This window comes from Stylophora pistillata, chromosome 6, assembly GCF_964205215.1.
Source record: "Stylophora pistillata chromosome 6, jaStyPist1.2, whole genome shotgun sequence".
In the NCBI taxonomy this organism is placed as follows: Eukaryota; Metazoa; Cnidaria; class Anthozoa; order Scleractinia; family Pocilloporidae; genus Stylophora; species Stylophora pistillata.
The window spans coordinates 18,013,069-18,039,574 of NC_142524.1; the positions used below are offsets into that span (position 1 = coordinate 18,013,069).

General features: G+C 39.0%; 1 protein-coding gene and 1 pseudogene across 3 annotated transcripts in view; both read right to left on the minus strand.

Moving 5' to 3' along the window:
• Positions 1–1,441: 1,441 nt before the first annotated feature.
• Positions 1,442–26,506, minus strand: part of LOC111340238 (putative E3 ubiquitin-protein ligase UBR7) — a 25,380-nt gene continuing 315 nt past the window's right edge. Inside the window, exons 2-11 of one of the 3 annotated variants that reach the window (XM_022947047.2) lie at positions 20,663–20,796; positions 13,860–13,920; positions 12,257–12,352; positions 11,759–11,812; positions 6,814–6,916; positions 6,413–6,597; positions 3,995–4,243; positions 3,702–3,867; positions 2,370–2,431; positions 1,442–1,835 (exon numbers count right to left, since the gene is read on the minus strand). In XM_022947047.2, coding sequence (XP_022802782.1) covers positions 1,734–1,835; positions 2,370–2,431; positions 3,702–3,867; positions 3,995–4,243; positions 6,413–6,597; positions 6,814–6,916; positions 11,759–11,812; positions 12,257–12,352; positions 13,860–13,920; positions 20,663–20,796 — 1,212 coding nt within the window. In that variant the 3' untranslated portion in view covers positions 1,442–1,733. The other 2 variants (XM_022947048.2, XM_088762404.1) reach the window with 2 other exon arrangements.
• LOC148728605 (uncharacterized) lies at positions 8,935–11,748 on the minus strand (annotated as a pseudogene).

The window sequence follows — 26,506 nt, forward strand, 5'->3', positions numbered from 1 at the left end:
ACTACTCTCATACTTTACGATCAGGCATGCGAACGACTCAAAATCTGAGTTTCCGTGTTTTATAACCTACCGCGTGTCATACGTTATTCAGCTATCACAGGCAGGTAACGCAATCTCGATCGCAAAGATACGAAGACTCGAAGAAAAACATCCACCTCCAATGGAAAGCCTATTTTATGATATAAAGGATAAACAACAAAATTAAAGACCTATAGGGGTAAGGCATATTTTCAGTGTTCAATTATACGTAGGTAATGTGTGGCTTTATAAAGCAACAACGCTGATAATATAGGTCTGCAAATTGTTTGAAGAAGCGAATCGTCTTGCACACGTTTGATAGTAGTTTTTGGTTGTTTTATGAATTATAGTCTTTGAACGGTCGTAATTCGACTTTGCAGAATTTTTACAGAATGGTTTGGTGGGGGTCTTAGTTTTCGTAATTACGAAAACTAAGAGGGGTCTTAGTTTTCGAAATTACGAAAAGACCCTTAAATTTACCATTAAATTTCACCCAAAACTCGGTGGAAAGGATCGGACAGGAGATGATTTGACAATTTAGACTTGTTTTGGTTACAATTTGACTTTATATTTCATCGGATCGATTTTAGGGGGTCCTAGTTTTGGTAATCCCGAAAACTAAGACGGGTCTTAGGTCTTAGTTTTCGAGGGTCATGTTGCCCGAAAAATAAGTCAAGTCACTCAAAGAAAAAATTACTCAAAAGATCAGACTTAGACTGTAAATAGGCAAAAATCCTTATCAAAAAAGTGCTCTTTGTTTCCGACACCATGGGGGTTCTAAACTCGTTCGTTTCTAAGAACAAAAGGAAACGTTGTTCGCTTTTATCAATAAAATGACGCGTTGTTTGCTTGGTATTTACTTGTTTCGTACCCATGGACGTTTCGCAAGCTTGACATAGATACGTTTTCCGGTCCCTCTGATATCCGTAGTACATATGTTAATACTACTACCCTATGAACGAGTTTAAATGCGAATTGTTTTGGATTGACTCCACACTTGCTAGAAATACACGGCAGTGTGCACTGCTATACCTGACTTCGGCTAGGTAAGGATTTCGGGAATAAAAGAAATCCAAAACTGTTTCTGTCAAAACCCTGCCTAAAACTAAGGTTTCTTTTCTCCTTGCTTTGTTAGAGAAAACAATTATTCTAGGTTTAGGCACACTTTCAGTTGCCTTCTGTCAAAACCATGGCCTATTATTCGGCCGAATTTATATTAGCTAGTGGTTTTAACCACATATTCTTCAAGTTGTCCAATGCCAAAAACGTACACCCAACACTAGCCATTCCCTCCTCCATCCCACCCGTAAACTGTAAGTCCTTGCGAGATTCTATTTCCTTCCAGGGGCAAGAAGTATAATCGGGTTAATTGGACAATCTCGGCACTTAAAAATTACAAAGGATTGCAACCTGCACAAGTCGCTTATTGAAGGTGCCACAAATACCATTTTAATTCCGGTAGAACCTTTCAATGAATTTCCATCTTCTTTAAAGTACAACTTTGTTACACAATAAGGCACGTCACATTACAAGAGGCAACTGGAAGTAACATGAGAAACTACTAAAAAATTTCATGAAAACTTTACATAATTGTCTTTGCACGAGATATTTTAAAGAGGTGACACCTAGTACAAGTGTATCACTGACACTACGTCTTGCGCATGTTGTAGCTGTGTCGTCTCATCCAAGTATAGCAGTACGTGTTCGGCTGTTTTTTAGCGACATCTGTACTGAACAGAATCTCCACTGCCGACTCGTTGTCTTTTACGAGACTGTAGTGAGTCAAAAAAGTTTCTGATGTCCTCCTCTTTCACAACCTACCGATACAAAGAAGAGAAACAAGCTTTAATACAGTTTTCACCTTTACGTGGCACAAAGCACCCTCGCAAAGCCAAGCTCTCGAGAGACGTGTGAAGGAGAAGAGCTTGCCTCGACGCACGAGCAAGCATCCCATCTAATTGAAATTACAACAAACATTTTATTTCCCTTGAATCAATATTCTTGTGACAAAGTTGACATTTTTGTTTTTACAAATTGCGTAGACCGACGGTTAGTTCAAAATGCTGCGGCCCTTATAACAAGATACGAAGATCGCCTTTGTTACAAAAATGCTGCAATACTTGTTACAAAATTCTTAAGTTATTTCAAAATGACGCAGAACAATCCTCACTATAACCGTTCAGTTTCAATGAAGTCTATCTCAAAAGCCATCAGCTTCGTTTTAGTAGTATGTCTTCGAGTACGCAAGGAAAAAAGGTCTATCTCAAAAGCCATCAGCTTCGTTTTAGTAGTATGTCTTCGTATACGTTAGGAAAAAAAGTATCAGAATTACTTCTCTCCATATGGGTTACCTTTCCTTGTTCAACGAACCCTTTAAGATACTCTGTCAGCTCGTTTTTCATATCATTGTAACCTGTAAACAGACAAACCAAAGTAAGTGAGTACAAGGGGCACAGGTTTTTAAGAATGTTGGGTCAACTATCTACGATGAATGTCAACAGCAAAGGGCGGCATCACTTTTCTAGTAAAATCCTGCGTTAACGATCTTCCATTATCTTGGTGACTGGAGGATGGGGGCGATCTTGCCAACTTTTTGGCCAATCACGTTTTACAAATTGGGTCAGTGGTAAAACGTAATGTTTCACCTAGACAATCGTGAATGTTTGAAGCGAGCGAAAACGCAGCTGGGATGTTCAAAGTACAGTCGACCCTGTACTAAACGTCACCGTCTTCGGCGGTCACCGCGCATTAAGCAGTTGGTTGTCAAAGTCCCGAATACGTTTCCCCATAATCACTGTAATTTTCACCTCTATTCAGCGGTCAATTGAGTGGTCGCCGTCACCTTCGAGTGAGTCCCAACGGCCTGTTTATATTGCCCTCCACCTGTATTTGGTGATTCCTCAGTATTACACTGTGCTGCGCATAAAAATCACGTAATCTTGCGAATAAGCGCGCGTGCACCGAGAACACGGTATTGTTTTTCAATAACGGGACCAGGTAAAGAGGTATGATGGTCTTTAACTCTTGAACGAGCACGGTGACCTATATTGTTTGTGTAATTTTAGTGTACAAATTTAAAATTAGAAAAAATTAATCGAAGGGAAAAAAAGATTTAGGTAAAAGTGTGCACAAAGCTCGTTACCCGATTATACAAATTAGGACCTTGAAAGCAATGACTCATGGAACGTTTTGAGTCGATGTCAATTCAAATTGCGTGATTTTTCCAAAAACAATACCTCAAATTGTTCCATACTCGCGAGACTTTCTACCTATCAAGTTTTTTTTCAAGTGTTTCTTTAAAAACTCTGGCCTCCAGTTACCTCAAAATGTACCGTGAACCTACCACAATCAACGTGAGTAGCATTTTTGACGAGTTTAAAGGTCAATTATGGCATAAAATGGCGTTTTATCGTTTTTTATATCACGCCTATTCTTTGGAACTTGTGGGTGACCCCTAAATAAAGGTTTGACCGCAAGTCGTAGTAAATTAAACAGCGACAACCCATACACTTATTGAACTCATGGAACTATAGTCTATAGTCTAAAGTGGTTATTGTAATTAATTTTAATTTTGGTTTTACGACACTCAATCCAATAGTTTTGCATGGAGTACAATATTACTGGTAAAACATCATATTGTTCAACCCCTTAATTTCAATGCATGATAAGTTTTATCCACTCACCATGCATGACCTCCACTTGAGGAATACGCGCCATGTTCTGTAGCGCCTGCATGCCACTCTCATATGATGAAACGCTGGATGTCTTCTCCCTGCCCCTCTTCTCATAGGCAACCATAGTGTCAGATTCATCAGTCAGATACAACACATCCAGTGATCTGTATAGAGACTGCAAGGGAAATTGTCACTTTCTGATTTGCCAAAATCACTATTTTCAAAACCTTAGCAGGATATACGTAAAAATGTAAATTGTGACAGCTTGGCTATAGAATTAATTAATTCAAAAACATTCTTACAATACAGTTTTCACACTTGCATAAGTTAGACCGCCACCCAGTATGCCAATAGGTTGCTTTGTTTTCGACTGTTGTCACACTTGCTTGAAGCTGAACAAGCTTGCAATCTGCCAGAGAGTTTTCAAGCTTTGAGGCATTACAATCATTTGCAGCGGATTTTGTCTCTTTTCCAACAGTTGTTTTCCAACAGTCTGATTTGCCAGAACAAATTGGCTTTTGAGAATCAGAGTGAGGTGTTTCAGTCGACTCCTACAACAAGAATTAATCATTCAACACTGAGTTATCTTCATTATTTAAACCTAACATGATGATACTCTAGAAAAGTTAACTCAAGTATGTATATGCAGTTAATTTTACCGTAACAAACACCTCTACCGAAAAAAGGACACCTAACCTCCCCAAAAAGAACACTTCCAAACTAACAGCCATTCGAAATATTAATAAATACACACACACACACACACACACGCACACACACACACACACACACACACACTTCATTGCAACTCCCTACAAAGGGTTTTTCATATAAAAGGCTACATAAATGTTACACTAAAAATTAATAACTAAATAAATAAACAAAAAACAAAGGTACTAAATACGCAATAGAAATTAGTGAAATACTTTAAGAGAAAAAAATACAATGGATTGAATTTATTATTTACAAATTCATAGACTAATCAGAAAAAAGTAGGTTAACAATCGTTTGTTTAAAAACAGAGTACGAAGATTCAAGCTCGTCTCTTAGATTATTCCAGAGCCTAGCACCACTGTAGGTTAAAGACCAGTGTCTGGTGGTTCAACGGCACCTCTGAATGTTCAGTTAATTGGCCGCATTGTCTAGTGCTTCTGGTATGAATTTGTGAGTGCAGAATAAATTTCTCCATTAAGTAGTCTGGGATGAATTTATTAACACATTTAAACATCATTACAGCATCATTCAAGTAAAGTCTGTCATTAACAGGCAGCCAAATTAGGGATTTGATACCTTGTGAAATGTGATCAAATTTTTTGAAGCCAAGTATAATATGAGCAGCGAAGTTCTGCACTAACTGAACTTTCTTGATGTTGTGTTTACTAGTATTTGACCAAACGGTTGAGCAGTAATTATATAACTTACTGAAAACAAAAGAATTCATAAGGAGAAGTATTGTTTTCTTATTTAGCAGGTGTTTAATTCTATTTATTTGTGTAAGTTTGTGTAAGCAGGTAGAGACTGTTTTAGTGATGTGATCACTACAAGTTAGTAACTGGTCAATGTAAACGCCAAGATCCTTAGCAACAGTAACAGGTGTTCTTTTCCACGCATCCAAACAGATACTGCGGTAAGTTTGTTGAGGAGTTGAGGCACACCAATCATTAGAACTTTAGTTTAATCAAGGTTTATCAATAAAGAATTTTGACAACACCATCTAAATGCAGACAGTGCAGGTCTGCAGGTCTGCATTAAGATTGTCAATTGCCATGGATATGTTAGATGAAGGAAAGGACAAGCACAGTTTAGAATCATCAACCTAACAGGCCAATTTGCAGTGAGTAGGGACAGACAACAGGTCATTACAGAAATAGTCAACAGGACTGGGCCCAATATCTATCCCTGAGGGACTCCATATCTCAGAAGAAATGTATTATTTATTCCCCAACCCCTCCAAAGAAAGAAATGTCTAAAGAATTCCTTCACCAAAATCTTCTCCTGGTCTGGAGAATATGAAGCACCATTCTTACGTATGTTCTCAGTGGAATCATAGTTTTATTATGATAATGGTAGTATAGGAAAATGCTAGTCCTTTTAGCACATCAACAAGTTAGATAAATGGTTACATGTCACTTTGTATATAACTTTACTTGTGACTAGACAGTGTACAATGTTAGCTGATAATATTTTCTGCAGTTCAGAATAACTGTCCCTTGATGTAAAATCAAAGGCAAATTACAGCAAAAGGTGATTTTCAAGCATAGCAAACTTAACAACAACTGATTCTAATAGTTCAAAATAAGAGTTGCTTTTCCTTCCATCTGATTGTTGGTGACCCACACAAAATGGAGAAACAGAAGGGAGATGAGTTTTACTACACATTAAAAAGTGACAGTATAACCCAGAGCCTTTTGTCTGTGCCACTGATCGAATTGTGGCTCTATTAATTAGAATGGGGTAAGTAACACTATATCGACAACATTTGCAATTATAAGTGTTGGAGAAAAAAAAAGTGTCAGTCATATTCCCTGAAAATATACTGCAATCAAATGGCTGCCATTATCATAACATTAGGTCTTATTGGTTATTGTCAAAAATTACTACCCAATTTGAAGATGGTTTAATGTGGAAGTTGCACTTTGAATTTTAGCCCAAACCTCAAACATGAACAGGGTTTTTATATATAATACAATACTTAGTGTAATCAGGATAAACTCTCTTACTGGTCTGAAGCAATCCTGTTGGTCACTTCCTTCACCACTGCACTTAGAATCATGATATCCTTTCTCACTCACCGATGCATTTCCTCCATCTAGGTCATTTGTCTTTTCAATATCAAGTTTACTCTCTGTTTCCTGTTTAATATCCACTTGTTGATTGGGGTCAATTGAAGACTTCTGTTGTGGCACTATCATATTAACAGGAAGTTTAGAGACACTACTCAACATTATGTCCATAATAACTCACTGATCTGTGCAAACCAGTTATTGTCAGACTCATTGTCTCTCACTGAGAAGTGAGTGTTGAAGCTTTAAACTGAAAGGCATTTTAATCACTTCTAACCTTTAATCACTTCTAAGCCAGAAAAATAAAACAGGAAAAATAATAATTGGTTACAATTCACCTGAGAGAGAGAGATAGGCTTGAAGGAAGCTGCATTTTGTCATACAATTATCACATATCATCTCTTGAAATTCACCTCCTATTGGTGGGAGGCTTCCCAAGTGCTGAAAAACAATGCAGATATAAAACAGCCCAAATTAGGAGTTGAAGTACAGAACTAACCTATTTCCTTACTATATGATATCTACGTCATTTTTTGAACTAAGTTAGAGGTCCCATATGCTTCCAGCATCCAAGGAATTTTTTCATGCCAAATGGAGCATATCATTTCACTAATTATACCACAGGGCGCCCACACAAGTGGCGTGTCTGCTCGTTTGTTCGAAATAATATAAAGAAATGTATGGGAGGATATTGAAGAGTCGTAATATTGTACACTTATATCAAGGAATGTCTATGTTAAGGCTCAAAATAAATGTAAACCTACCTCATTCGCTGTGTATTGTCGTTTCTGTGGTTCTAAATGGCGAATTTGAGTGATTTGGTAGATTTTGTGTTGACTGTTACTTTATTGTATAAGAAGGAGACAAGGGTAGAAAGCTCATTTTCCACCACTCCAGCGCGAAGCCGATTTTCACCCAGAAATTAGAATCGCCTGCCTTCCAAATTGAACATCAGATAAACTAAAAGGTTGACGCTCCTCCTCGTGTCATTCAATCAAAGATCCATTCAAAATCAAAGCGCTAACCTCCAAAAAACTTTCGAGAAATGCAGCTTTCCAAGCGAACGGCATCCACGGCACAGATTTCGTGTGCCAAGGAGCAACCGTCAGGCTGTTTGCTCCACACTGATTGGATGATGGTAAACTAAATGCCGCTTTCAAATGTCTCATGTGAGAGGAGAGTCAGGGGCATATTCCCGCCGGCGATTCATCTACCTGGTGTGAGGTTTATGGCGCGTCAGTAGATGAATCGCCAGCGCAAAACAGGGCATTGTTTACCATCATCCAATCAGCGTGAAGCAAACAGAGTGAAGGTTGCTCCCTGGCACACGAAATCTGTGCCACGAATGCCGATCGCTTAGAAAGCTGCATTTTTTGAAGGTTTTTGGCAGTCAGCGCTTGGATTTTAAATGGATCTTTGATTGAATGACATGAGAAGAAGCGTCAACCTTTTAGTTTATCTGATGTTTAATTTGGAAGCCGGACGATTCTAATTTCTGGGTGAAAATCAGCTTTGTGCTGGAGCGGTTGAAAATGAGTTTTCCACCCTTGTCCCCTTATACAATAAAGTAACAGTCAACGCAACATCTACCAAATCGCTGAAATTCACCATTTAGAACCACAGAAACAACAATACACAGCAAGTGAGGTAGGTTTACATTTATTTTGAGCCTTAACATAGACATTCCTTGATATAAGTTTACGATATTACAACTCTTCAATATTCTCCCATACATTTCTTCACATTTCGAACAAACGACCAGACACGCCACTTGTGTGGGCCCCCTGTGATTATACATTCAAACCTTTCCATAATTAAAACCTTATAAAACCAGTTACATTTTGCAGATTAATTAATTAAAGGTTTTTTGTTTTACCAAAACAAAGTCCAGGGTTCGTACACTTTTGACCTGTTAAAATTCCATGACTTTCCATGACTTTTTCCATGATCATTTGAAAGATTCCATGACAAGAAGGCAGTGTGAAAGAATGTTTGCAAACATCCTCACAATGTGCTCTTCTGTTTATTTCTAATGAAATTAAATCTGATTTTTGGACTCTCAGTTAACTTCTCAACTTTGGGTCTTATTGCCTTTCACTCGTAGAGAGCATATTGATTTCCCATGACTTTCCATGAACCACACCTAAATTTCATGACTTTCCAGGTTTTCCATGACCTGTGCGAACTCTGAAGTCTTCTTGATTTTGCTTGACTGAAAGTTTTGCTAGGAACTAATACAGTAAACACCTGCATATCACACATGATTTTGGAGGTCAGGCTGATCAGTTTCTTATTTATTGGGTGCTTAGTGAAAAATCAGCCTGAAGGTGTTCTTAAATTGTTCTTAAATAATTTTGTTGGAATTCAGAACTGTAACAATGCAAAAAAATTAATGCTTAAGATTAAATTAGCATATTTGGAAAAGAAAATTAATAAATATCATGACATTATTGTAACAATTAGCCTGCAAAAGAAAATCAGCTTTATTACTAGTTAACTAGTGAACAGAACAAGAAAATACATCTAACATGAATGGCATGTAGTTCTAGGACAGTGTCATGGTATGCCCTGCCCTCTTGTACTTTATCTATATAAGTACAGTATATCCATGTCTTTAAAAGTGGTAATCCTCCAAACCCTGAGGAGTAATATACTCATCACCAGAGCTATCGATTGTCAACAGGCAGCCTGTTTTCTCAAACAACCTTTTGAGAAACCCTTTGTTTTCTTTAAGCTCACTCCACCCTTCTCCAGTCCACTGAGTCACAAAAATCCACCTGTCCTTAGCTGAAAGTTTGTCATGCCAATCTTTTATCAAGGTTGTCCTCTGTCTCTAGCCACCTGTCCATTGCAGCAGCAATTTTAACTTTCATCATTCGTCCACACCCTGCATCAATGGGCTGGATTTTATCTGTGTGGTTCTCAGGCTGGATAATAAGCATTAATTTCATTCCTGCATGCTTCGTGGAACTCTTTGGATTGTTGGAAACTGACATTGCCTCCAAAAATTACCTTCTCCTGTTCAGTATTTCCAACCTTAGGAAAAAGAGCTTTGCTGCACCATTGCATGTTAACTTCTTCATCCATCCAAGCATTTTGTTGAAAATAGACATCAACTCTTTCATCGTAGCTGTCTTTCTCCGCAGAGCTCACATTGCCTTCCCCTTTGAACACAAGAGCAGGCTTAACATTCTGGTCTCCTTCAGCCCTTATACAAAGTTGCAAGGTAGCATGCCTTTTATCTAGACCGGATGACGGTTGTGAAACCCACACTTGCTTACTGCCAACTGTGTCATAAGTTGTCCCTTGATCGACTACAAATGGGAGAGGCACTTGGTCTACATTGTACCTGTTTCCAGGAGTCCATCTCCCATATTTAGGATCAATGGATGATTTGTTTCTTCTCCTATGTGTTTTAAGGGATTTCCTCAAGTTTTTATGGAACTTCTGAATGATTTCCCTTCCATCATCAGCACTATTCTTCTTCTTGTTGGTTCTTCTTCTAAGTACCAAACCTTGTCTTTTCTTAAAACCAGTTGTTTTCTTCCTTTGAAGCTGTCAGCTTCACTCTTTCCGTAACACATCTCTATTTTTGACTTCATTTTCTTCCTGAGCCAAAGTTTGGTGACCTTGCATCCAGCTGCTCTTCTAACTTTGAATTCAGCAATTAGTAGATTTGCTGTAAGTGGATACTTTTCATGTTGCTTCAATCTGTCAGACACTAATTTCTTTCTTTGCCTCACATCTCTTATGTTGCCAGAGTTTTTACCCTTTTTGTTTACTTCTAGTTCCTTGAATATCTGGCCTCTATTTTTGTTCCATTTTTGCACCAGAGACCGATGAACTCCTTTTTCCCTTGAGACTATCTTGGACTTATTTTTGGATGATGTCAAAGAATCCAAAAGATCAAGGGTTTTCTTTTTTAATTCAACTGTGTTGGATTTGTGCTTCTCACTACCTTTTCGCTTGTTTCCAAGACTTTCTTTGTTAACAACAATAGGATCATTAGGAACTTCTGGTGGGCTATCATCAAGCACTGAGCAACAAACATCTGCTTCTTTTAGATTAGCCGAAATATCTCTATGTTGTGGGCCTTCGTGGGAGTTCTCAGCCCTCGAGCTCGGGTGTTTAAATTTCATGTGACTGTCAAGATATTGTTGACCTTTGAACGCTTTACCACAGCAGCTACATTTAACATCATAGCTTTTGGACAGCGTAGCCGTCTTCTCCATCGTTGGTGTGATATCAAGCAAAGAACCATTCTTCAATTCAACTGATTTCCAAACGCTGCAATCAAACAAAGTTCGATTCATCTTTTCTCATTCATGACATTCAGCTCTAATAAAAATGCAGTTTGTCAACACGAGGAACACTGTCGTCCAGTGGTCTCTTTGCTAAATTACCCAAAAGGCAATTCAAGCTCCGTTCAAGCTGTCAGCCATCTTGAATTCTTGGAATCACTATTGAAAATACGTTGATGAAAATCCTTTCTTCATCAGGATATGGCAAATGAATATAAACTTTATTTAGAGGCTAGTACAAGGGGCTATCATGCTTACTTCAAGGACGCCACAGTCTACATTGGGGAAATCCTTTTCTGCGAACTGGAGCCCAATAATCAGTTCAGTAAGATGCAGTTGCGGTAAAAAATGAAGATGACAGGATTGTTGGTCATGTCCCTGCTGAGCTTTCAAAAATCTTCAACAAGTTTTTATCAGAATATGGGAGAATTGGAGTGGAATGTATTGGGAACAGGTTCAACAAAGGCCGAGGAAATGGCCTAGAACTTCCCGTAGACTACCGAGTGGTTGGGAATGCTCGATATCTGAAGAAACTTCTTAAAAAATTACAGAAAATGTACTGTACACAAGACACTATATGTATTCTAATTTGCATGCTTAAGGTTTTTATACTTTTATTTTTGAATGTCTTTTGCTTCACTGCTTTGTATTCTTGAAAAGAAACAATGGTCTTTAGCACATGAATGCAACTTATTTCCAGCATAATAGTGTATCATTAGCTACAGGAACTGCAGGTGCAAGGACTTGATGCTTATATCAAATTATATTATTTTGACAACATCGAGGTGTATTAAGAATAGCACAGTACTGCATGTCTCCCTACAAGTAACTAGATCATTTGAAGGGAAAAAAGCTCAAAACAAAATGCAAAACAGCATCACAGTTGTAGTTATCTGGCAGCAGGCCTTCTGTATGATCTGAAATTTGTCTTATCCATTTTATAAGAACATTTTATATTTCCACAAAACTCTGTTTTACTCACCCTTGAGTGGTACCAGTCCTCACAAATGATACACTGAATCATTTCATCTTCAATCTGCAAGTAACATTTATTACAATGAAATTTATTGCAATGAAGATTTTTTTGGCTAATAAAGTAACTTAAACCTGATCAAGAAAAATTAATCCTTCATACTGGTGTTACAAGCATTTATGGAAAAACAGGGTTGAAAATTCCAGCAGCCAGCAAATCAAAAAATTATGTTAATTGGAAACAAGACCATATGTGCAAGGTGTTAAGAGTCTGTCTTATCTCTCATGAGTATGTGTATGTTGCTCCAAATGAAGAAACTACCTTGTAGTACAAGTAGAAGGTTGGGGCAAAATAGAAAAACAGACAACGTACCCTTCCAACATGTACATCTTTTGAACCCTCTATAAGCACACTGAGTCAGTGACCTAGTGCAGGACATATTTCATATGGAATATATTTCTAGAATAACAGCATGAGCAAACTTAAGTATAAAGTTGTACAATGTACCTCATCCTCCAGATCAGGATATGGTCTTTGACAGGTGCAGTAAACTCCTCTGAAATTTTGATTATATTTGTTTATTGAATTCTCTGCGTCTTTTCCCTTTTTAGATAAGAAAGTGAAGAACAAGCATAACTCAAAAAACAATCACATAACATGTGTGCATGATTCTACATGTCAGTATGCAAATCCTGACAAACATTTTTGGATTTATTAAGTCACAATGATTGGAATACCAGTATGTCACATGTTACATTACAATCATGTATTTGACCTAAACATTTACTGTACACCATTCCCATCAGTACTTTCCACAAAAGCCCATCCTTTTGTCTTTTTGTCATCTTAATTTACATGTTACAATGACAGTATATAGAATATGACTTTGCTGTACAGTACACAAAATCATCAGTGGTGTAAAGTCAGTTGATTCCAAAGAAAGTGTATTTTCTATTATTGACCTCACAAAAAGATATATATGAACTTTCCACTAAACATGTAGCTTATCACATGGGTAACAAGGTAAATTTCATTTAATGACTGTGAATATATGAAAATCATCTATGTGAACTGTGGTTTTAAGAATTGAATAGGAAAAAAAATCTTTGCAGTAATGAACAGTACTTAAGCAGTGGTGAAAATAGGTCCTGAAAAAAATTCAGGCCTTCATGGGATTTGAATCCATGACCAGTCTGCGATACTAGTGCAGTGCTCTACCAAATGAGCTAACAAGCTAACTGGGAGCTAGTCATTACGTTGGTTCATAATAAACCTGTGAAGTAACGAATCAATGACAGTGAATATACAAAAACCATATCTATGTTGCTGTTTTAGGAAATGATTATGAAAGTGATCTTCACTGTAATGAGCACTACTCAAGCAGTAGTGTAACATTTTTTTCACTCAGAGTTTTCAAATAGTTGATGTTTTGTTTGCTTCTATAAAATGAGGGTCCTGGACAATCCCAGCTGGCTTATTTGATGGTGGACTTCTCAAATGACAGTCAAGGACTACTTGAATATTGATAAGTGATTTTTTATAAAATGTCTGTCCTGATTTCTTGCAGATAAGTAAACTTCTGAACACACTTATTTCAGGTAGCTCTCCAAATTATCCAAAATAGATGCACTTATAGAGGGATGAAGAACTCAGAAAAAACTATTTGCTTAATGTTAGCTTATATGTTCCTGGCAATGCAGTGAAGGTTAATGATCCATCAAGGGTTATTTTCCCAGTGATGTCGGTGCATCAAAGACTGATGCCATAGCAACACCCAATCATTTAGATAACCACTCTTCTTTTATTTTCCACCTATTTGCTGCCTTCCTTGAGTTACCACAAGAGGATTCAGAAAACTTGCAAACTTTTCTAGTTTCAATAAAAAAAAGATGGCATTGAACAGTAGGGATATCTACATATACTGGGTATATATTGAAAATTTCAAACCTCTGCAAATTTCAAAATAATCTCTAGTTTCCTTTGTTTGCACATTTGTAAGGTCATAAAATTTTGACTACAGCATGTAGATGCCTATGAATGTCTAGTAAGATCAGAAGTTCAAGGTGTTTTAACACCAGTAATGCATCTGTAATCGTAAACTAAAACTTACTGAGTACAACTTGCATGTGAACCCACCAAACTTCTCATTTCCACAGTCACAACGAAAATTTCTGGAAAAGATAAGGGTATTTCAGCTGGTCAGTTGTGATTGCAATTCAATTCATTAATTTTAAAATAATCATTACCTAACTTTTTTATGTCAAGTGACAACACGTAAAAGACTGGGCCCAAATTTTAGTTGAATCTATTGACACTGCACATTAGTGTAGTGATCCATGCCACTTTGAGTTGTTTTTTTTTTTTCATTAAGAGGTGTGAGAGAATAAAACAAAACAGTTGCGTTTATTAAAAGAAACTCTGCAATTGCTCCGACGAAGGGCTAACGCTCGAAACATCAGCTTTTGTAATCGTTGCAGTGGCCAATTTACCATTTCAACTTTGTTGATATATTAATATATGATCTATGATATATGATATGTGATTAATATATGATGATTAATATATGATATATTAATTCGCTACTCCCACCGACGCAACCCCAAACAGTTTCTTTTGAAACTATCAGCCTTTATTCATCTGCAATTGTGACTTTAGGATACTAATCTTCTATGGCCACAGAGACATTCCTGAAAAACTAACTTCTGAAAGCACAATAATTTCATGCTGCTTAAGATGACACCAGAGGCTAATTTGGTGAATTTTCGCCAATTTGAGAATAAAATATCTTGTGACAGATTAGTTGAAGTGACTTCCAATTTCCACATATGATTAATTAATATAGGTTTAAATATAATCTTGAGGGAAAAAATTATTTGGCTTGGTGTCATTAAATTTGTGGAATTTTATGGAAACAAGGGGTGTGTCCAAAAGGACATTTGGAGAAAAAGACAGTTCTCTAAATCCAAGCTAATTTAATTTTCTCCAAATGTCTAACACATGCACCAATTAAGATAAACAACCAAAAAGTTTTCACTGCAGTCCACCAAAAGATAATTATTTCAAAACACCACAAATATACAATTAAGTTATGTCAAATTAAGTTAAGTTTAGCTCCCCTAGGAATAAATGATTTTTTTGTGCCTAATAGTGTGTGATGCGGGTATTCTGATGTGCACTGTGTAAAAGTATTTGCTGCTTTTGGTAATTTTATTTAGTTATCTTAGATCAAGGAATATAAACTTTGTGTCCAAAACATGTGCTTAGTCCCTTTACTGCGCATGCACTAGACCATTGCACAAGCTTAGCTAATGTAACATCTCCACCCTAAGAAAGGCTAAACGGAAATCTAAGTTTCTAACAATAAGTAACAGCCAACAAAAGAAAAAAAGAGAAAAGAAAACAGAAACAACAAAAATAACAATAAAAACAGAGTTTATAAGTGTTTCTCTGAGTGTTTCTTCATCAGCCTTCGGACAGCAAAAGGAAGCTTATAAGTCTAGTTTAGATGGCTCCTTTACAATGCGGCCACTCCTGGTTGTCCTAGGCAACTTGTTACTGCCTTGGTTGGAAGGTAACGTTGACTTGGCAGGCGCCTTAGGTAATTCTGATGATGACGTCTGAAGAGGTAAGGGCTTTGTCTCATGGCTGTCCGGCAGTGTACTCTCCTGGTTGCTAATAACTTGTTCTCCACAGGTTGTTGGTGTTTTCTGGAAAGGTAAAGGCTTTAGCTGGACTCTGTTGCCTCTTAGCTCAGACCCACTCGTTGTCTTGACTATGTAGGACCTTGGTTTACAGGTCTCTTCCTTTACCTCTGCGGGAATCCATTCCTTGGTCTGTGGTTGGAACACGACTACTTGCTCGCCTTGATTTAGTCGTCGAAGCGTATGTGTCCCTTGGCGGTCGTACTTGTTTCTCTGGGTGTCCTGTCAATTTTGTAGTTGCTCTCTGTGGCTGTCAAAAGCTTGTGAACGTTGGAGGTGGCCACTGCATGGCAGTTGTGTACAGTAAGCTCTACGGTTCAGCAGCTGAGAAGCTGACGGTAAGTTGCTGTCTACAGGCATGGTCCAGTATGTCAGCAATGCTAAGTATGGGTCTTGTCCCGGGGCTTCTGCTTTTCGTAGAAGGTTCTTTACTGTCTGGACTGACCACTCTGCAAATTCTTGACTGTTGTACTGTGGGCCATTATCAGATATCAAGGTTTCTGGTACCCCATTTTCTGCAAATATTGACTTGAGGTGGTTAATGACAGCTGAAGATGTAGTGGAGCTCAGCTTTCTCACGATGGGGTACTTGCTGTAATAATCTGTTACCAACAGATATTGGGTGCCTTGGTAGTTGAACAAATCGGTGGCAAGTTTTTGCCAAGGAAAACTGGGTACACAGTGAGGGTGTAAGGGTTCCTTTGGCTGGCGTTTAGAAAACTGTATGCAAGTGGCGCAGTTGGAAGCCATTTCATTAATATCCTTTGAGATACCTGGCCAAAAAACACAGTCTCTAGCTTTCAAGTTACACTTTTCTACCCCCAGATGGCCTTGGTATCAGAAGACGATGTCCCTTCAAGATGAGGCCATTTTCAACACTTAGATCTTCTCTGAAGTTCCAAAACTCTTTCAGGCTAGCAGGGCATTCGTTTGGATATTCAGGCCACCCTTGATGAATGACATCCTTCAAATGGCTGAGCACATTATCTTGACTTGTGTGGTGTCGTATTTCATCCAGTTTAGCTGGGCTAGCGGGCAAGGTGTGGCTGATGGCATCGACTTCAAGTAGCGGTGTTTCTGAGTCCTCGTCGGGTGATTCCATGCAGCAGACTCTGGATAGGGCATCTGCTACAACGTTAGTTTTGCCTTGAATGTATTTAATTTCCACATTGTATTTGGACATCTTCAGGAGGAGCCTGTGGAGGCATGGTGATGCACTGGGTATGCTCTTCTTCCATATGCTTTCAAGCGGTTTGTGGTCTGTTTCGACAACCACTTTCTTACCAAAGACGTAGTGGCTGAGTCGCTCTAAGGACCAACAGGCAGCTAAAAGTTCTCTTTCAATGTTGCTGTATCGAGCTTCTGTATCGCTGAGTGATCGGCTTGCATAGCACACCGGTTTACCGTCTTGTATGAGTACACACCCAAGTCCTTTTAAGCTTGCATCTGACTGAATCACATTGTCTTTTTCTGGATTATAATAGGCCAGCACTGGTGCTTCGGTGATTATTTGTTTGAGGCTTTGAAATGCTTTGTGATGCTCTGGTTGCCATACAAAGGGTATGCCCTTCTTCATCAGTTGCCTCAGGGGCTCTGAGGTCTGGGTCATGATCGGCGAGAATCTGTTCAGGTAGTTGACCATCCCCATGAACATCTGCAATTTGGCTAGATTCTGTGGGGAAGGCATGTCTCTGATAGCCTTAATCTTGAGATCATCAGCTCTTAGACCATCTGGAGTCCACGTACACCCAAAAAAGGATGTTTGGTCTACTTTAAACTGAAACTTATCTGGGTTGAATTGTATGTTGTTCTCCCGTGCTGTGTCAAGGACATTCAGTATGTGCTGATTGTGCTCTGCTTCGCTCTTGCCATAAACAAAGGTATCGTCTGCTATACCACTCAGGCCATCGAGGTTTCCAAACACATTGTCCATTTTCTCTTGGAACACGTCTCCACTGCAGGTAAGTCCGAAAGGCAGCCTCTTCCATCTGTATTTGCCCCATGGAGTACTGAAAGTGCAAAGTTTGCTGCTTTCATCGTCCAGTTCAACTTGCCAAAATCTGCTTCGGGCATCAAGGATACTAAAGTGGGAGGTGCCACTGACCTCAACGGCAACGGCCCAATTAAGTTTCAGCAGATTCAGACTTTGGGCTGATATGTTACCAATGATGGGAGGCCCATCGACATCTACAACTTCCGCCTGGATTACTTTGGGTTTTGGGTTGTTAGGGCCCTTTACGTAACCCTGGGTATCACATCATCTATGGTTCTCACATAGTAAGGGGTGCGCTGAATGGCTTTATTGAGGTCACGCGGGTCTAGGCATAAGCGGATCGTGCCGTTGGGCTTTCTTATGACCACTGTTGAATTGACCCATGGTGTATACTCATCATGTATTTCTACTAAAATGCCTGCCTGTGTTAGCCATAGAAGTTCTTCTCGGTAGGCACTTTGCAGGTGGACTGGAATCTGCCATGGTGGTTTTGTACTGGGGGAATATCTGACTTAGTTTCTATATGGTACAGGGGGCCAGGAAAACAGCCAAGTCCAGTAAAGACATCTCGATACTCTTTCAGAAGGTATTCTTTCATCAGTGGGAAGGGATGTGGCTTACCATGTGCGTCGAATAGTTTAAAGGACTGACTGGTTGATTTGCTGTTACTTTCAACGGCAACGGCCCAATTAAGTTTCAGCAGATTCAGACTTTGGGCTGATATGTTACCAATGATGGGAGGCCCATCGACATCTACAACTTCCGCCTGGATTACTTTGGGTTTTGGGTTGTTAGGGCCCTTTACGTAAACTCGGCAGGAGCCCAAGTTCGGGATTTCAGTTCCACCATATGCTGTTAGCTTGGCGGTAGGTTTCTGTAGATTCATAACCCTAGGGGCAAGTTGATTGTACAAGGATGTGGGTATGATGTTGGTTTCTGCACCAGAGTCTATCTTACATAGGACGGGTGTCTGTTTTCCTGCTGGGCTCAGTGATAGGGAGACTTCCAAGAGGGCTTTCTCTTTAAAGGATGGACACTACTGGTTTTAGAGCATGGACACTACTGGTTAAGGGTGTTACACCAACTGGGCCCAGAAATATGTGATCATTAGGGTCTGGTACAGACTCACTTGCACCATTACTTGTAGCTTCAATGTCATGCACATCTTTCTTTTTTAACTTTGACAGGCATACCTTAGCTAGGTGTCCTACTTTATGACAATAATGGCATGTTGCGTTCTTTGCTGGGCACTGATCTCTGGAATGAGGACCCCAGCCGCAATTCCTGCAAGCCTGGGATTTGCCTGAACTAGTGTTTTGTTGCTGATTTTTGAGGCCTTGGTATCCTTTAGGTGCATTGATGGAGCGTACTTCGGTATTCATTAACTGAAGCTGTTTTTCTGCTGACTCTTCTGACTTGGCCATCTCACGAGCTGTGTTAAACGTGAGAGCATTTCCAACCTTGAAACAGTCCTTACATATATGGTCAGATTTCATACCCAGTACAAGAACATCTCTAAGGAAACGATCGTTGTGTTCGGCTGGATAGTTGGCTTCCTTCACAAGAATTCTTAGTTTTGCAATAAATTCCTCTAGAGAGAGAGTACCTTGTCGAAGGTTATAAAGCTCCCACGCTGCTATTAACTCATTCGAGTGTGGTTTCAGGAAGTGCTCAAATCTTTCCCAGTAGTTGTCCAGCTTTTTTTGCTCGTCTGCAGACAGATGCCAGCTGTTGAACAGTTCGATACCTTGCTCTCCCGACCAGTACAACAAATGTTTACACTTGATTTCCTCGTCAATTTTAGCCATAGGCCCGGTGAAGAGCAATTCGCATCTTTGTTTCCACATTTTGAACTGGCTGTATAGGTTTTCGTCTGTACTCCAGTCAATTGACGGGCCTTTGTCGATGAAGGATGCAGTCACCATTTTGTTTGTTTCACTCGTTCGCTGAAGCTTTTAAGACTCACGCCAGTCACCTGAGCTAAATTGTTGTCCACATCAACAGTGAAAATCCTTTCTTTTCCAATCCTGCTCCTGACACCATGTAAAAGTATTTGCTGCTTTTGGTAATTTTATTTAGTTATCTTAGATCAAGGAATATAAACTTTGTGTCCAAAACATGTGCTTAGTCCCTTTACTGTGCATACGCTAGACCATTGAGTAAGCTTAGCTAATGTAACACACTGGGTTCGTCTTACAAGATCTTAGGTTATGGCCATGATCCAGAGCCTTGTCTAAAAAATGTTTACAAGGATGCGCTTCAGATTCTAGGACATGTTAAAATTCTTTCCTCGTCAAATTCTGATGCCTAGTTACAAGTGACTCAACAGTATCCCTAGGGAGTCCTATGACATTTAGACATCTGTTCTGCACTCTCTGCAGATCTTCTTCAAGGTAGATGGGCAGCCCTCCCCAGACAGGCGAGGCAAATTCTAACACAGGTCTAATCTAAGCGATATATGTTCCTAATGTCCCTGGGGAGATGGGTTGTTCTGCAGACCCTAAGAAGGTGGATCCATTTCCATGCTTTGCTGACAATACTTGAAACATGTGTATTCCACTTGAGATCGTTCTGTACATACACACCCAACAATTTGAGCCTCTCCAGTTCAGTAAGCCCAGTACTAATGCGAGGTGGAATACGACCGGACTTCTTAAACTTAGCAGCTACTTCAGACGATTCTGCCTGCTATTTTGACTGACATCTTACTACATTTTTTTAGTTAGGGGAGGTAGGTAGCATAGCTCTAGGACTGAAGAGAGTTTATTCATGAAACACAAAAACATTGTCTGAATTCTGGGTTATTGGTGATAATTCATTTTCCTTTACTCCGACCATTCTTTGTTGCCACATGTGCCCCCCTGCCTTACATGAACATCTGTTCAAAGTCCTTTTGAACTAATTGCAAAAATTACACAATACATGTGTCAAGTTATCTCATGTATCACTTGCTTGTGTAACCATACTGGTGCTAACATAATGTTCTTGTTCAAGCATTACTCTTCTCTAGTTGATTACAATAACAATTCTTTTCTAGAATGAAGGAATTTCTCCCTAGGAAGCCCAAATTTTAAAAAAATTTCCACCAGAGCATGTCTCTACACCCCCTTAGGAAGTCATACTTTCTGGAAAAGTTATTCATCCTCTCCCTCCTTACTTAACTATTGCCATCTATTCCGATTCTTACTGAGGAATGTTATGGTAAATTTTACTGCCTACCTTTTGGTGTAGAGCTCATACAAAACATGTCCATCATGGCAAGCCAGGGTACATGCCAGACATATTCCAGCTGGCTCGTTATCTGCTGGAGAACATGTTGAACAGGCATAAAGAGCTTGCCTCTTCACATACCCCTGCAAATGATATGAACATATATGTATGTAAGTTCTTTTGTTCATAATAAAGCCCCCTCAAAGGGTATGCACAAAGTCACACAAGAAGTTCATACAACGTATTTGTATTTAAGTGAGAGTGATTTGCAATTTTTCTTGTGATTACGGGGTAAACAGCCCTGCATTGCATTTCTCAAAACGGGTGTCTGTTCATCAAGACAGTTTAAACATAATTTAAAGGCTTCCTATGGGCAAATAGATGGATGCAACAGTATACAATAGGTAGGTAAGGTAGGGTAGGTAAATTTATTTCAATTCGAGATGTACAATGAGCCAGCAACTCGTACTAAATACATTCGAATATATAAAATTCTACATCTAAAGTTAACTAAAAATATACAGATACTATAATCAAACAACAAATATATATGAAATACATATATATGAACTGCGGTTATGAAACGTATATGTGCACGATCCTTCGCAGTAAAGCACTATTTAAGCAATAGTGAAAATCAGACCTGAAAAAAAAAAATTCAGGCCTGTACGGGATTTGAACCACTGACCTCTGCGATACTAGTGCAGCGCTCTACCAATTGAGCTAACAAGCCAACTGGGAGCAGGCTATCAAATTAATTCGACATAAACCCGTAGATGATAAATCAAACAACAAATATATATGAAATACATATATATGAACTGCGGTTATGAAACGTATATGTGCACGATCCTTCGCAGTAAAGCACTATTTCAGCAATAGTGAAAATCAGACCTGAAAAAAATTCAGGCCTGTACGGGATTCGAACCACTGACCTCTGCGATACTAGTGCAGCGCTCTACCAATTGAGCTCACAAGCCAACTGGGAGCAGGCCATCAAATTAATTTGACATAAACCCGTAGATGATAAATCAAACAACAAATATATATGAAATACAAATATATGAACTGCGGTTATGAAACGTATATGTGCACGATCTTGAGCTTGTTAGCTCAATTGGTAGAGCGCTGCACTAGTATCGCAGAGGTCAGTGGTTCGAATCCCGTACAGGCCTGAATTTTTTTCAGGTCTGATTTTCACTATTGCTTAACCCATTGACACTTGACACCTCGCGCGTGACAATGCCAATCATTCTTAGGGATTTCCCCACTTGTGATTGCGTTACGAGAGCGCTAAATTAAACATATATGCGCAGTAGAGATCAATGGGAGATCAGATTTCGAAGTTGTGGCCAACGGAAAGGGAAATAATTTATTGTCAGGAATATACCAAAATATTCGGAAAAAGAGCTACTAAAGTGCCCTTTAATTCATGGAGAAAATAAAATTTCAAATTATCCGTTCGCCGCGCGACGATTTTCGAAAATGAGATTTCTGAACGCGTTGCGAAAGTGAGATGTTGTCAAAAGATAAGAGGTCGAGAATGTGTAGTTCGGTCGGAATAAATCATTTTTATTATAATTCTTTGATAACCATTCCAGTTTCTTTCAGGTTAGAACGTCTGAAAGCTGTTAAAGGCAGGAGAAGCGAAAAATACACCCGTGCGAAATAACAAATTGTAAACGGCAAAGAAAACCCAGTGGGGCGCACTAACACTAACTGAAACAGAAAAACAAAACATCAGACAACAGCGATCGGATTTCCAATCAAGATTTATTGAATTAAAATCAGCAGCCAAACTTTGTAAAACATCTGCCAATGGAAACCAAACCAATTGAATGGCCAAAACAGAAAAAAAAATCCAAACTTGCAGCGAAACAAACATTTAGCTAAAATTTAAAGTACGCTCCGCAATAAACATGAAAGCCATAAAAAGATCGAGGCAAAATCGGAACCAATCAAACGGGCAATCAAGGATAAAAAAGGCCAAAACAAGAACCAAATACTTAATTATACTTATCCTCTCGTGGTTGTTTTTTTTCTCTTCTCGTCGGGCACTAATCCGGTGGAAAATGACTCAGGACATGAAGGAAGGTTCAAGCACTAATTCAACTATGGAAATCCTGAAAGCAAGTCTTACAAAGAGCTACGCTGCATTGTAAGCACTGAAAAGTGGTCTCTACTGATCGACCCGACACTGTCTTAATACCTAACTTGCTGCAACGAACGCAAACCTTCTTCCTACCTTCAATCTTAACTATGAAATGAGATCCTACGTTTCCTAGCTCTCGAGACAAATTCTCAATCTTACGGCGCTTAACTGAATTACCTGTGGAAACTGTAGAAGAAAACCCCCCGATCAACTGCTTAGCGAGATTCATCCTAAAATTAACCTGTTTAACTTTACCCTCCCCATGTTCTCGCCTATAGTGGTTGTATAGAACGAAAGAGTTGCAAATTGAAATATCAAATAAAAACCAAATTAAATACCTATACCACTTATAAGAAGAACGACCTATCGAGTAATAGTTACGCAACTGATCTGCGAGATCTACGCCTCCCATGTGCTTATTGTAAAGATCAACTACAGCGGGCTTAGAAACCTGCTGATTACGCCTACTTACCACTAAATCTACGGCTAGAGGACTAAGGTTAGAGGAAATTACGCTAACGTCTCTCTTATCGTGCCACTTGGTGAAAACTACATTACCCTTTTGGCGAACTAATTTCTGCCCGGGACGCAACTTATCTTTGGCACAGGGAGGCAAGTCCTTACGATTACATCTTACGGTGGCACAAGCGTAAGTATCATTACTTGCTAAATGTTCTAATAACTTAACTGAGCTGAAAAAGTTGTCAAAAAAAACGTGGTGGTTCTTATTCATGTAAGGCCTAATCATACTAGTCACCACGTCGTACCCTAAGCCGTAAACTCTTGGCCGCTGGTTTGGTTCTTTACCTAAGTAAACATCAAAATTTAGTACGTAGCCATTACTAGAATCGGCGGCCATCCAAACTTTAATACCATACTTAGTGGGCTTAGCTGGCATATACTGTTTGAAAGATAACCTCCCCCGGAACCCAATCATACCCTCATCTACGGAAATATTCTTAGTGGGCAGAAAATTCCCCCCGCATTTATTGCGAACGTAATCCAAAACGGGTCGAACTTTGAAAAGGCGATCGTAATCTCTGTCGCCCCTAGCGGGCTCCTTACTTGAATCGTTAAAATGTAAATAGCAACTTAATTCCTCAAACCTATTCTTAGCCATTACCTTCTTAATGCCTGGATTTCCTAGAAATTCATCGGTTGACCAGAAAAAAGCATAATTAGGAAGCTTAACAATACCCATAATTATAATTATTCCGATGAATGCCTTCATTTCTGCATGCGTTATGGCACGAAAACTTTCAAATCGATCACCTAACTGTTGGTGCGCATAACGATTACTTTCCTCGACTATTTTATCCCATAAATCATTACCGATGAAAGTTAAAAAAGTATCTAGTTCATTAGGATTATTTAATACTACATTAATGCCTGTAGAGGCCACGAACTGGGGAACTTGGATGTCGTCGAGCTGGTCAGTCCAGCGAGCTTCTTCTTCTTCAGCATCTGTGTCATCGTCTTCAGCCTCTAAACCATCTAAATCTAAATCCGAATCATTACTTAAATTTAACCTATTCCTATCTAGCTCATCGAATCCATCAAAGCTTCCTTCATCCCCTGAGTCTTCGAAAAGTGCCGCGACTCCGGGCTCTAATTGAATCTCGTCAGCCATTGTCGACCGCACGCGCTTCACTGTGAAAATTTTAAATTTCCCGATGTCGTGGCACCGCTAATCAGCTGTCAACATCTGCGCAAAGGAGGCCAAATGATTGGATAATTATCCTCCTAAGTCACTATGGCAACAAAACACAAAGAGCCACTAGGGGAGAGTGGGGTGAGATTGTAATACGATCCCCATTTTTCACGGGCGGTTACGGGCGGTTCAGGGAAAGTTAGGGTTGTTACGCATGGGCGGTTACGGGCGGTTCAGGTGTCAATGGGTTAAATAGTGCTTTACTGCGAAGGATCATGCACATATACGTTTCATAACCGCAGTTCATATATATGTATTTCATATATATTTGTTGTTTGATTTATCATCTACGGGTTTATGTCGAATTAATTTGATGGCCTGCTCCCAGTTGGCTTGTTAGCTCAATTGGTAGAGCACTGCACTAGTATCGCAGAGGTCAGTGGTTCGAATCCCGTACAGGCCTGAATTTTTTTCAGGTCTGATTTTCACTATTGCTTAAATAGTGCTTTACTGCGAAGGATCGTGCACATATGAGATACTATAATATTAATAATTTATACTACATTAGACTTGAGCAAACAGCCACCTAGGATATACAGCCTATCTAAGGTATAGAAAGCTGAGATACCTTTTAGACCCATTGTGTCATACATAAACACCTTTGGTTACAATCTGTAGACTTAATTAGTTGATATCCTGTCTCCACTGACAGGTAAATCAAATTACATGGATACCAACTCCACTCTCTGTATCTACTATAAACCACAACGAAATACAAGACAAAGAAATCAGCTTTCCTTTAAAATAAAAATGCTGCATGCTGGTAGAAGGTGCTGTGCAGATGGCTTAACTCAAACTAGAGATTGATTGCAGTTTTGCTGACTGTGCAAATCTAACACCTGAACAAAATGCAGAACTCTCATACTTTTGTCCTAAAATCTGTACATTTGCAACAGATCAATTCATAAACAACTGGACAGAGCAGTCATAAGGAGTCCTGTCTCTGCAGTTATAGCCTGTAACCAGCTGTTCATGAAAGAGTTTGAGAAACAAGTAATAACGACAGCACCTCACAAACCTTAGATCTGAAAGTGATATGTATATTACATGGAACAATGAGGGAACAACGTCTAGAAGTTGGAATAATGATGTCATAACACACCAATAACAACAAATCAAGGTGCTATAAACACTTAAACTTTTGACCTTGTTGCCTAACAAAGAGTAGCATTATAGCACATTATAGCAGTAGAAGTGTCACAATCAATACAATCAATTAGCCTGACTCTTATGTCGAGAGGCAACTGATTAAAAGTTCATTAAACTACAAAACTATGATGAACAACATTTTCTTTCACACTATAAAAGTTGAGAACATCACATAGAACTCAACCATTTGTTGCAGAGAATTAGTAAAATTAATGTTCATAGCCAGAATCAGACCTCACCTTTCACTGTACATGTGTGGTTTAAAATATATATAAACAATAGTCTTAATTTGGTACAAAAATATGCAAGGATATTTGTCCGCAGACATTAACCGTTCCAAGATGCAAATAGTTTTCTAAAAGCAAAGCTTGAGGAAAACTGTGAGCTTCAAGGAACAATTAATGTCCAAACCCAAACACAATGGCATATTTAGAGGCTATTGTGCTTAAGAAAACCTGTTTTCTTTTCAGTGTTCTCTGGTACTACTTTGAAAAATATTTCCCTTTTTCTGTAACCATAAAATGCTCTCTCTTCTTGAATTAAATTGTAAATGAAGATTCACCGTGGTACACATAAGGTTCCAAATGAGGAGTATTGGAGTGGTATCCTCCGATATCCCCCAGTTGAAGCCTGGGGATAGTCAGATGATTAAAGTACTTGATGAACCACAAATTTCTATTGATTGCGGTCTTAAATTGGAGGGAATAATGCAGGAAATAGAAGCCGATATTTTAGAAATTTTTAGGGGTAGTTTGCACCCCTAGACAACCCCAGAGGTTCGGCGCTCGTTGGCGCGCCTTTGCTTCTTCCAAACCTCTCTTTTAAATTCAAATGGGCTTAA